We start from the raw sequence: 12,552 nt of genomic DNA, 5'->3' as shown, positions 1-12,552 counted from the left end.
GTTTTTCTCAGTGTTTGCTGGGTAACGTCCGGGTGTGATGTCCTCAATTACAAACAGGAAGTTAAATCATAAACCTTAAAAACGAGCTATTCTGTGATAAAACATATTTTTATTGTAATTTTTAGTTCAATTTCACATAAAACTTAACTTAGTTCAATGAGTCGTCAAACCTGTCAGAGGCACTTTAAGTACAATTGGAACTACGCATAATGTTTAAGGTTCAATCATCATCTCCTTCATCTGCCTAAAACTTTGACATTTTTGTTGCGATAGCGCCACCTAGTGCCAAATATGATTACATGTAGTCGTGGAAAAAAATTATCTTGAGACTGAACTGAACTCGAGTGACCATAAAATAAACCAAAGTTGACAGAACAGACTTTAGTAACTGTGGATTTCGTGTCCATTTGAATTAGAATGCACTGATCTCTGTGATAACTGTAGAAGAGAAGCGACTACTGCTTTTAGAGAAGGGCACTGTGTAAATTAGTGTAACAAAGTAAAGTTGGGAGAATCATTTAATAGATGTGAAATGTGGTTTACAAATGACATGAATTAGCTTCACACATTTACAGAACAACAGCTTACACAATCCTCCCGAGTGATTTGTCACGTTTAGGGCCACTCCGCCACAAAAACTAAATAAATACCCAGGAACGGTTTATGTCTTTAAGCAGATATAGTGAATATTACAGTGGCGAATAGAACTGGAGCTCTATATTATTTATATGTATACGTTGTTCTGTGAAGAGACTACTCAATTTATATTTGAGAAGTTTTATTTTTGTCTTTTTTCAACATTTTTTACAACAATACGGACATCACAGAATACAACTTTACAAACACAAGCACACCACCACCTTGGCTGCTGCTGCCACTGTAGAGCTCTGGAGGAGGGGGGGAGGTCGTTATTACATCCATTTTATAGCTAGAAAGAAGCTGCCTTTCCAGATTCAACATTTGGGATTTTTGCAGCGGTATTAGAAGAAGAATGGAAAAATCCTTGGGCAAAGCAAAAGGGTGTGTAGACTATGGTTCTGAGAGCATTCTTCCAAATAAGACGCAAGCATGGTGGCGCGATATAACAAAGCAGTTCCGTTGTTTTTCTTGATTTGGGCGACTGTTATTATCGTTACAAATCTTCTGATCAAGAGGCGGAAAAGTAGACTGCGTTTCCCATCGATTACTGACATCTTTAAAATTTCTGTACAGTGAAATAAAGCTTGACAAATAATCTTTTTTTAAAAATACAGAAGGCTTTATTTCTAGCCATTTTTTTCCCCAATTATTCTTCCCAAACCCATTCACCTACAGGTAAAAACAGGGCCTAAAGATTATAAGTCTGATGATGGTACGTCCTTACAAGTGTGTATGCTTGAACTCTATGTCATTTACACCCAACATTGTAAACATACATAGAACTATAATACATGTGCTTGCATTTCAGAGGGGCAACGTTTTGGTTTTTACTTCACTAGAACACCACAAAATGAGAGGGAAAGAAAAGATTTGAAGGAGCGGGGGACAGAAGATGAACATCAAACTCCTTTCTTCAGGTGAAATTATTCTCAGTTCAGTTTAGATTTTTTTCTTTTTTTTTTTAATATTCTCAAGCAGTTTTTCTCGCTTGATAAACAGAAAGGCATTCCAGCACCACTGAAATGTTGATTAAGTCTTTAGGTCCGGGTCCTGGTGTGGTGCGGCGTCGCTTCGCTAAAACGCACAAAATCCCGACACGGCCTGGTGGTTCAACAAGTCTGTTTGAGTTTGTTCACATTTAAGCCCCGCAGAGCTCTCCATATGAATGTCTACTAGTCTGTGCGCTCTGGTCTTGAGGGGGTCTTTCGCTACCAGCGCAGGCCGTGTGAAATGAAACGAGGAGCATCAGGAAGTGGCGATGAAATCCAAGATGGTGGCTGGAGAAGTGAGGAGGGGGGGCAGGAGGCGCCGCGGGAGTGCTTATCTTTATTATTATTATTTTTTTTTTTTTACAAATAAACACGCCTAAGGTCTCCGGGTGAGGTGATGGTGTTGCACTGCGGACAAAGCTTCTTGTTACCCTGCAAAGACAAAAGACAAATAACGTTAGAGTATTCAAACACAGAACGTAAATGATTGTATAGTAACAGGAGATACAGCGATGCGGTTGTAAAAAGATTGGAGCCTGCACATCCGCTCGAGCGCTTTGATCGCGGGCCATCCGCACTAAACCGTCAGGTGATAATGAGTAACAAAAGGCTAATTCTGCCTGATCTGGGTGGTCTCGGCTGCCGTCCTAACCACATCCAGGGTTGGCAGCAAATTCCCGGCACCACACATTAATAACCCAACTTGGGACTTTAAACATTCCCAGCGATGTTGGCCGGCTCGTTAGTCAATCACCAAGTTACTGATTAGGCGAGCGGCCATTTAAAATTTCAGTGAGTGTTGGACGAATTAACCAACAGGACACTGATACTTTCAAACATCTTATAACGTGTTGCCTCGTCATTGGTTTATGCAGAGTTGTATATAGATGGTCCATATGTGTTTGGATGTTTGCGTAGACCAGTACTGTCCTGCACGCGAGGCTCCCGAGGTCAGAAAATGTCTGTTTTCACCTTCCTCCTATGTACGCCCACTGCCCTTGCCACTTATGCACTAACTTATGCAGTTTTTGGTCACTATTGCGGTTTATAATGTACAAAATTAAAGTGCGATAGATGTCTGTTATAGTTTATTACTAAATACCCCCAAAAAGCATAATAATACTGTAAAAATGTCTTTAATATTATGAGATGGGACCCGTACCTTGTTTATAATACGTTAGTTAAAGGTTTGTGGTAGAAACCAGACATTAACATGACATGACTGAGTGGAATTTACAGAATTTCTCCAGTTAACCTCAACATGAGTAGAATGTCAGTAAATCTACTTTTTCCCCCAGAGTGTGATATTTAGCACAAAGAGAGAAGAATCACTTCAGAGGTCAGCAGACACGAGTACGTCTTGTCAGTCTCCAAAAAATGTAAGGCCCATTTTCCAGGAAACCTGCCAAATCTGCGTCAGAAGAACCTTTTACCTTTTTGTTGTTCCAGTTTGGTTTAAGAAATCGGAAAAAAAACTTGTGTAACTGCATAACTACACAAACAAAACGGATGCAGACAAACAAACAAGCCCATTATTATATTCTCCAAACAATCCTCCTGCTTACAATTCACCCTAAAAGTTCGGATCAAGTCTGTACTTTTATTTACCCACACGTCTTTGTACTGTTGTTGAGCGCGTGTGGGTGTGTGCCCGTCACGCTGTGCTCCTGCTGCAGCGCTCGTTAAAGCGGCGAGGGGCAGGACTCATGTTAACTAGATTGCCTGGCATTTACTTTGATCAGCCCGGCTCACTGTTTTAATAGCTGTCTCCGGGCTATGAGTTTAATGCGCCATACATTAAACCAGTGAGTGAAGCATGCAGGTACACAGCACACTCAAACTGTTCCTATAATACGTTCACGCTGAGCTAATGGCAAGGTAATAGGGATTTTGTCGTGTTTGTTTATCTTTGCTACTTAAAAAACCTTGCAACGGTGGAAATAAGATGCAACAACAATAAGGTGACGAAGAATAAAGGAAAAACACCCACAGTCAAAGCTACTGTAATTAGGCTACCGTTTATCCTCCCAGCAGCAACGCAGCACTATTTCTTCAGTGCTCCATTAACTGCGTTAGCACCAGCTAATTACACACTACTGAATATATTAGACTAATAACCAACAGTAGCGCTGTGCATGTGTGTATGAACCCGGGGGGCGAGGGGTACTCATTGGAGGCTACATTGACCACTTTATTCCAGCGTTTTAACAAGCCTTTTGGGTGCAATTTCAACCGAGCCTATTGAGAAGAGGAAGCGTTTGCATTAGGCTCTGAACGGACTGAACAGGTCATCCGAGAAATATTCCATCTTAGTTTGTCCCAGCGGGCCCGGCTGCTCACGGACACGTTTGAAATGAGACTGCAATAACTGCGTGTAGCGACCGGGATCCCTGCGGCAGAGTGCTGTGGCTGTGTGCCGTGTGTGCGGGAGTATGGTGCGTACCAGAGTCCTGAGCCAGCACTCTTCACAGTGGACATGCCAGCACTGGATGGAGGTGAGCGGCATCGTGTAGGAGTCCTGCGAATGCAAAAGGGAACAGTTATCCTCAAATGTTTACCGATTTGAATAGACTCATGCAAAATACGAACAAGCAGCACCGCAACAGCCACATTTCAACCACAATAACCAAGCCACTGACAACACAGGCACGTCTGGGCACAGCCAGCATCACGGTGTACAGCCGCATTGGCCACGAATGAACGAGCGTCCTGTGAGACACCCACAAGCAGACATTTGGCAGGCAGCAAGCAGGTGGGAGACAAGACGGGGAGGAGGAGAGCGATGACTGGGCCCACGCGGATGGGTCAACTTTTCTTTTCCTCTCGGAAAAGAAGCAGGCATGAGGTGAGGAGGGGAAAGGTGGAGGAGGGAGGAGTGCCTTACCCTCCTTAAAGGCTGTGGGAGGAGCCTCTTTATGCCGCTGCCGTAGCCACCAATCACAAGGCCTCTGTACAGGCAGTACAGGCCGAGGGGGAGGGACTTAGGCGGCCTCTCTCCAACCTCATTGGTCAGCGGCCGGGGCCCTGGCCACGCCCCTACGCTCCTGATCTCCACACCTGACTGGACAGCAGGCTTCCTCTGCTGCAGGAGAGCGGGCGGGAGAGGAGAGCGGGCTAAAGGTGGCATCTAATCATAACGGCGCGCTCAAGTCACTTCACATTCACCACTGAGCAGCACAAGACGTGTAAACAGAGACACGCAGACAGACAAAGCCTCCAGACAGAAAACAGCCCACAGGAAATGAGAAACAAATGAAAATGATTGAACTGTCATCTCTGATAAAAGGACGCGACTTCACTTTGGTACAATTTTGAGTGACGGCAATCGTCTGCATGTCACCTTCATTGGTGGTAACGACCGATATGAAAAGAATCACTACATCGGTCTCGTCAGATGACCAGGACAAGAAAGATACTTAAAAGGGGCAAAGTAAGACAAGCTTGAGATAACTTAAAACAAACGAATCAGTCTGAAAAAAAGGTGGGTCAAAACAACATTTTACACAAACCATTTCAATTCCCTCCTTCACTAATGACGCTCGTTTAGGGTCGACGCCACCGACTTTTGGGGGGCGACGCGCTGACAGGCCGGTGGACACTGATTGGGAGCGCGCGCGAGGGACAGTGACAGATGAGACGCGAGCGTCCCGGCGAGCGCGGGGGCAGTTGAGTGATCGATCGCGGTGCCTTGCCCTCCGTGTCACCTCGGGCGCCTGCCGACCTTTAGGAAGTGCAGCCGTCGGTAATTACCCGCTTAACTTGCGCGCGGGCCCGGGATGCCGACGCTGCACTGTCTATAGGCTTCAAGTGTGACGGGACGGGCGCGTGACATAAAGTGGGCCGCACGAACACAGAGGGTCGGGGGGGTGGTCGAGCGGGACGGGACCCTCCGAAGTGCATGAATATTGACCGTGTCCCTCACGCCGCCTGCTGTTGTCAAGGTTAAACATGTGGCTCAAGTTATTGATCTGTGTGTCCAATCAATCACCAATACAAGCACTGAGAATCACCCGCCGAGCACTGGGGCTTCGGTTTAACCTTCCCGTGTGCCAGATTGCCATGTGATCTTTCGAATGGGCGAGAAAGGTTGGGCGTGCGCATGCCTTCACAAATGGGGCATCAGAAAGGGAGGAGTTTATGGACAAGACGGACGTTTGGGCACGAAGCAAGCCGTTCTTCAAAGCCATGCAAAACACACGACAAAACTCCCAGTCCGTTCACAGAAACTCAAAAGATGACGTGAGCGACATGCGTCAGGAAACACACACAGACATGTTTCGTTTCACACGTGTTTCATACTAATGTAATGCACTTTCTCTTGAGCAGACGTGGCACGATAAAGACACGATCAGAGACATTTGGCTTTCGGATGCTCACCATGCAGATCAAGCACTTGTATCGGTCTCCTCGGAGGATCTGCTTCTCCAGCTCTCTGATCCGGGCCTTCAGAGCCTCCATCGTGGTCGCTGTGGATTCCTCCTCCGTTACCCTGCGCGACAGAGAAAAAGCGATCAATGTTGGTGTATTTGAAAGCAATAATCAAATAATGGCTAACTTGTGCACCATTTTTTTTATTTACAGTAGAGTTTTCTCGTTAATGTCCAGTTTAATCTATCAATCACTGCCACACTTTTAATCTTCTATTATTGTACTGTCCTGGTTTTCTATGCGTATCAAAGCAGTCGTTGATTAATAAGAGAAAATGTGCGTTTAACACTGCGCACCAGCATATGAAGCGGCCATAAGTGAATCAATAAAGTCTATAGGGCGACCACAACGCCGCTGCTACTGCTCATCATTTGCGCTCTCAGGGAGACGCATGACCATTTGTTCTCGGTTGAGTGTGTGGCGTGTTTATGGTGATCTGGGCCTTTTGCAGCCCGATAGCTCTGTGATCTATGATATTGATCCATAAGTGGCGAGAGGGGAGGGGCACACTTGCGATGGAGGATATGGCTTTATCCGAGACGTGGCGACATCTCCTGAGAAGATTTCTGTCTTTAAAACTGTAATGATTTATCCATCGTCAATGAGATAATTATTCACTTTTTTTTCTCCAACACTAGAAGCTTTCAGAGAACACTACATTATGCACAGGATTCAGTGAGAATAGTCTGTTTCGCCAGTGTCTTTGTGTCTATAAAGGCTAGTTGGGACTTCTGCCTCCAGTCCATTCCCTATAAACGTCTTATTAGCACTGAACTTGTAAAAAAACATTTAGGCTTGATTAGACGGCTCGCTTATAAAGCACGCTGGACTCTGGTCAGGACAGGACAAGACACGACTGTCCCTCAAACTGGGGCGTCTCTTTTTTAACATTAAAACATCTGCGCCACAACATCCCACCAACAATATTTTTCATTTAAATCAAATGTTCTGGATTCAATTTAACAACAGTAACACAATAAAATGCAACAGAGACAATGCTGGGAAAACCTTGAGTTCAAGACCGAAACACAATGTTCCCTGTTCCTCTTCTCAACAGCTCAAAACCAGGAGCCAGAAAACAGCATTAATATTCCTTTGGGAAGTAAAGTTACAGCACTTACACTGCACAGTGCTGAAACTTTAAATTTAAGGCAGAGGAGTATACTTCTAGTTCCTACTTACAGAAGCAATAAGTTTCCCCGAAGGAAGTCCCTAAAGTCTGCTAAATATTAGAAAACATTACGAAAAGCTACAAAAATGTAAATAAACGCTGGCAGCTCCATGTGATTTGTGAAGTTGCATGTCTGCATTTTCCCTCAGCAACAGTCTGTGTGAAAACAGATCTTCTTGGACTTATCAACATGAATATAAAGTGAACACATGTGATTTTATTTACTATTTAGTGATGTATTTGATCTCTTTAGCGCAGACACACTGGAAAGTGTTAACATTACTGCACAAACAACATTTCCACCGTATCATTTCCATGTATTGGCTTCATTTTAAAATCAGCATTTGTGTGAAAGATAGCAAAGATAACATACTTATTTAAAGTGAAACTAGTATTTCCAATGACCACAGCTGCCCCAGGAGCCTGACAGAGACAGATAGATGGCTCTGGCTTCTTCTATTTAGCGCTGTGTGTGGGGCTATTTCTCATTTCATTAGCACAGGTCTGTGGGTACATGAGCTGAAGACCTCTGCCATTTGTCTTTATCAGCCATGTGTCTTAATCTACTGTCTTCTCACATTTCTGTTGCCATACACTTACTTCTACAATGTAATTACACAATTAATTTCAAAATGTCTTTTTCTATCATTTGGTGCAAAATATCGCCCCGCAGGAAGATAATCTTAAAAGTATGTGCTGGGGAAAAGGCTGCAAATCCTTTAAGGAATGATTGCAGCAGGTTAACCGAAGCCTTAACTACACTGACACACCATGATAAAACATTTAAGTCACTATTGATTTCCCTGCCTCCCGCCGGTCTGTGTGCGGGTCCCAGAAAACAGGGGGGAGGCAGTTCAGAAAGTGGCTGGAAAAAAATCCAGAACGAGGATTTGAAGAGCTTCAAGAAGAAAGAGGATAAGAGGAATTTGCAACACAACAGAGCAGCCAGAGCATCAGCCTCGGTGTGTGCGCTACGTGTGGCCGGGTTCAAATCTAGCTTCATCACTTCCAAATTGAGGACAGATTCAATTATTTGCCGAAACCACATGGAAATCTCTTTGCATTGTTCCAGCTGGAGCACCAAATTTGGCAGCATTCGCATTGGCGGCATTGGAGGGCCATTTATCTTGGAGGGAAAGAGTGCTTGTTGTACATGTATTTGTGTGTGCGTGTGTGTATGAGCTCATTTATCTTGCAGGGGAATGAGCAGGGGAACGAGGATGCCCCGGGAGGCGACCAGATCATTACCCATCTGGGATCAGAGGCAGGGATTTCACTAACGCTGCCATGTGCGGAGCCACACACACACAATGTATCAATGTAACCAAAGGAGACAAATCTCATTTTCATTTGGGGACGGAGGGGCACACAAGCTCTACAAATGCATGCATTTATAGTGAGCGGGGAAGAGAGGGGCAGGGGATTGTTCCAGCAGCTGACGGCTTGTTCCAGTGCAATCATTCACCATCGAGGTGGGCACCTTTAAATGGAGGTCTAAATTAAGACACGCTTTGCTCAAGATGCCCACTAAAATCTTAACTTTATTTTTATGCAACAAAAACATTTTGTTTTAATGCATTATATAAAAACATACGGTTAGCCATAAAGTGCAGTAATCATTTTTCTTTTTTTGTTTGTTAGCCAGCTGCTATTCCTGGTGCTCGCTCAATTATCCACAATATTTCTTTAAGTTATCAGTTCTTTTACGTCTGTACCTACTTGCGTTGCAACACCGAAATTTCCCCATTGTGTGGACAAATAAAGGCTTATCTTATCTTAATATTTGGTTGGGGGTTTGAATAGAGTTCCAATCAATCAAATCAAAACAAATCTTTTATACATGTTGGCCAGCCCTAATGTATACCATTGTTAAATCACATATTCCCGAGATTACACCGAACAGCTTTATTTGTTCAGACTGAAGACGAATGAAAAAGGGAAAAAAAAGAAGAAACACTTTAAGAGAACAAAGAAAAACACTTAAAGAAATGGAGAGAGATGAGAGGCGTGTGACCCTGGCTGAGTCAAGCTTGTGCTTGTGCTCGGGGCTAAAGGACAGGAGAATATGCCAGACATGCAGAAGCAACCAATCAACCAAATCCCCCTTCTCTTCTCCTGTGCCGCTCGCCAGGACTACTCTGTTGCAATGAGCTGACCTCTATTACATATGCAGCGGGCCTGCTCTCTCTGTGTTAGATTGTTTACTCGAGCTGGAATATGGATGAGGAGATGGAAATGAGGAAATTTCCGAGTGCAGGCCTTTGACACAGAGAAGGACTAATGGATAGGACAGGCTGTAAAGGGTTATGTCAAACAGGTGAAGGACTAGAATCTGGCAACTTTCTGGTGTCACGCATGGGGACAGAGAACAATGGCTTTTTTTGTTAATTTAGCTTGTTTTTTGTTCATGTTTGAAACCTGGAGTTCAAAGTTTGAATACATTTGACTGAGCTTATGCACAAGTACACACAAAAACATACAATTCAAATGTAAAAAGGGCCAGAGCAAAAGAAAGGTTGAAGAAACATTTTTTTAAAAACAGAAAATGTTTCACCACTCATCCAAGTAGTATCTTCTTCAGTTCAGAATGTACATGAGCATGTCTAATTCAACCCTCTTCTGCCATGGACCCTACTGGGATAGCTGAAGCGAGTTCCACGCCCTTTAAACGTACTACTGAACAGAACAGAGCGCGGTTGTAGTTGTGTTTGCAGAGACGTGTGCGAACGACCTACTTTTCAATTTCACTGTTTTTACAAGTCCGCGGGACGTTTGAGGCGCAGGAGGAAGAAGAGGGGGTGCTTGCGTCCGTCTTGCTGCTTTCCCCATTGCTCGTCGAAGGCATTTCTAAAACACAACGGAGATATCTGTGAGACTCAATCCAAACTCGTGCGCCGCTAAAATCATTGTGCGAAACCCTTACCGTCGCTGGCCCATTTAGAGAACTCTGGTGTTATTCTGTTAGAAGGGACGCCGCCGCTGCAAAAACAAACGCGACACATTAGTCTCACGAAAGAGGACCGGCTTCACCCATCGGACCAGCGAGGCCTTCGTACTTGAGTACAGCTCCGCGTAGCGCCTCTCGTTCCCGGGCTTCTCCCTGGTCCTCTCCGGCACCGGAACAGGGGATGATGTCGGCCTCTGTGTACTGGGCCTTGCCGTACTCCAGGGTGTCGTCCCCATCCACGTCCAGGTCGGCGTCGCTGTCCGCACCGCTCTCCTTGATACTGCACGTGGCGAAACCGGTTCCTGTGGGAGAGAAGACGAAGTACTTTTAGTTTCAAAAGGTCATAAAAGAAGTGTAATAGTAAAACAGAGCAAACGTGATGTCATATGTACCAAAGTTTACATTATTTTCAATTTTATTTTTAAAAATCAGCTCTTTTTTGTTGCCTTTTGAACTATTAAAACGAAATTTTGCATATCATCAACCCACCATTCACAATATTCTTTAAATTTCGATATATCGCACATCTTTAATCTCAACATACTTTTAATGCAACGCGAACAGGTTTGAGAGGGAGTCTGGCGAACAGCTCCAGAGTTACTATTCACAACTTCAACTTTCTCACAATATACTTCTTCCAATAATGCTCGACAATCGCTCAGACAAGCTTTGGGCCCGAGACAGAATTTAGACTTCTGATTAAGCCCAACGTTTTACCCATCACTCTCCCGGCTCCCGACACGCACTGCATGTCTATATGTGCACGTGTTTGATTGGCATTTCTATAAACCCCGCTGATGAACGCTCAGACAAACCCGGTAGCGCGGCCTGACTGCTCCCTTCAGCTCCACTTAGCCGGCTGTGTGCCCCGTCACTTACAGGCGTCTCCTCGGAGTTTGTTTGAAGCCGCCTGTCCCTCTGTCACTTAGGCCGTGTCTCCAACTCCTTAAAAGGTGCGTGTCGGTCTTCTTGTCACTTAAACCGCATCTTTCCAACAGCCCCGTGCCAGACCAGGGCCGCGCCTCTGTGTGTGTGCATGCGTGTGACACTTAAAGGTGAATGAGTGTGTGTCGGGGCTGGTGACACAGGCTGACAGCCGTCTTATTTACACCTATCCCAATTTCTACAGCTCTTCACTGGACTGAGAGCGGGAGTGGGACCAGGGAGGAGCAGGGCAGTGCTGACAGTTATCTGCATCTACCCCCTGTCCAAGTGAGTCTGAGTCCTCAGCTTCCCTCAACAGTAGCTTTACTACAGTTTCATGCCTACTCAACCTAACATGTACTACCTACATAGGTTGAGTAGGTACAACTATGTATATTAAAAATACAGGTCAATTTAAGCGTATGTGTTAATATTGTGATATTATTAGTCCATGCTGAGGGGGCCATATGTTTAGGAGATGAGCATGGTCAAAACCATTTTTTTTAAATCCTTTTTTGTGTCACTGCACTTTTGCAGCACACTAGCTACTAAAACAATACCAAAACCAGACCTTTTAATAAAAATATGTTTAAATTTGATGATTTGATGCCTCAGTTTTGCTTAGGAATCTCCAAAATGATAAATTATTATTAGACAAAATAAAGATTAAGTAATAAAATAAAGTAAATGTAATCTTTTCAAGTCCTTTCATGTCAACATTAATTTGAATTTTGCACTTTATTTAGGGTGTGTTAACACATGCACACACAAACTTGCTTTAAGTCACGTGTTGCGTCTGCACAATGTTTTCTAATTCACTCAGCAAAACTGGATGTGAGTAGGAATATCTTGGGCGCCCAGCCTTCATCTCTCTCTGAGCTTTTCTTCTCTAGACGAGTGAAAAGAAGGCTTTGAGCATCTTGTCCAATGATGCTCATCTTCTTCAAAATGAGTTCTATTTCCCTCCTTCTGACTTTAGGTTCAGGTTTCCCACAGTGAGGAGTAACAGATACAAGAACACTCTTATTCCTGCAGCTAGTTCTATTTTAAATACTCTTCCCTGTTGTTGGTGGTTATGTATTGTGTTTTATTGGGTACCTGTGTTTCTCCTTTTTGCTGCAAAACTAACTGTTCCAAGTCAAAATGTGGCCTAAACTGGGACCAACTCTGGGTTCGGTCCTGGTATGAGCCCAGTTTTTGTTTCAAATGAGTACATCCTCAGTTTGATCTAGATTGGACCACACAAATGGGACAGTTTCTCCGTGTGAGGAGCACACGCTAGTCCAGCTTCTGACTCCGAAACTCATTTTCCTCTCTTTCACACTAGGAGAAAGCATGTGATAAAATGCAAAACCCTTTTACAACAAGCCCATGGTTTTTAGTGATCAAATAAAAAATACCTTTTAACTTTTATATGGTCTCCAGAGCTGGACAGAACTTATGGAAACATACTG

At 44.1% G+C, this 12,552-nt stretch overlaps 1 protein-coding gene across 5 annotated transcripts in view; it reads right to left on the bottom strand.

Annotated features, from left to right (window-relative positions):
* Nucleotides 1-500: 500 nt before the first annotated feature.
* The window catches only part of rnf220a (ring finger protein 220a), a 135,195-nt gene continuing 123,143 nt past the window's right edge, over nt 501-12,552 (bottom strand). For 3 of the 5 annotated variants that reach the window (XM_072440986.1, XM_072440987.1, XM_072440990.1), the window contains 7 exons: nt 10,284-10,476; nt 10,151-10,206; nt 9,963-10,074; nt 6,006-6,117; nt 4,513-4,710; nt 4,072-4,146; nt 501-2,060 (listed from right to left, as the gene is read on the bottom strand). In XM_072440986.1, coding sequence (XP_072297087.1) covers nt 1,989-2,060; nt 4,072-4,146; nt 4,513-4,710; nt 6,006-6,117; nt 9,963-10,074; nt 10,151-10,206; nt 10,284-10,476 — 818 coding nt within the window. In that variant the 3' untranslated portion in view covers nt 501-1,988. The remainder of the gene's footprint in view (nt 2,061-4,071; nt 4,147-4,512; nt 4,711-6,005; nt 6,118-9,962; nt 10,075-10,150; nt 10,207-10,283; nt 10,477-12,552) is intronic. The other 2 variants (XM_072440988.1, XM_072440989.1) reach the window with 1 other exon arrangement.

This window comes from Eucyclogobius newberryi, unplaced genomic scaffold (assembly GCF_026437365.1).
Source record: "Eucyclogobius newberryi isolate DKJ021-1_F unplaced genomic scaffold, fEucNew1.0.hap1 SCAF_12, whole genome shotgun sequence".
In the NCBI taxonomy this organism is placed as follows: domain Eukaryota; kingdom Metazoa; phylum Chordata; class Actinopteri; order Gobiiformes; family Gobiidae; genus Eucyclogobius; species Eucyclogobius newberryi.
This window is presented reverse-complemented; position numbering and strand designations above follow the sequence as displayed.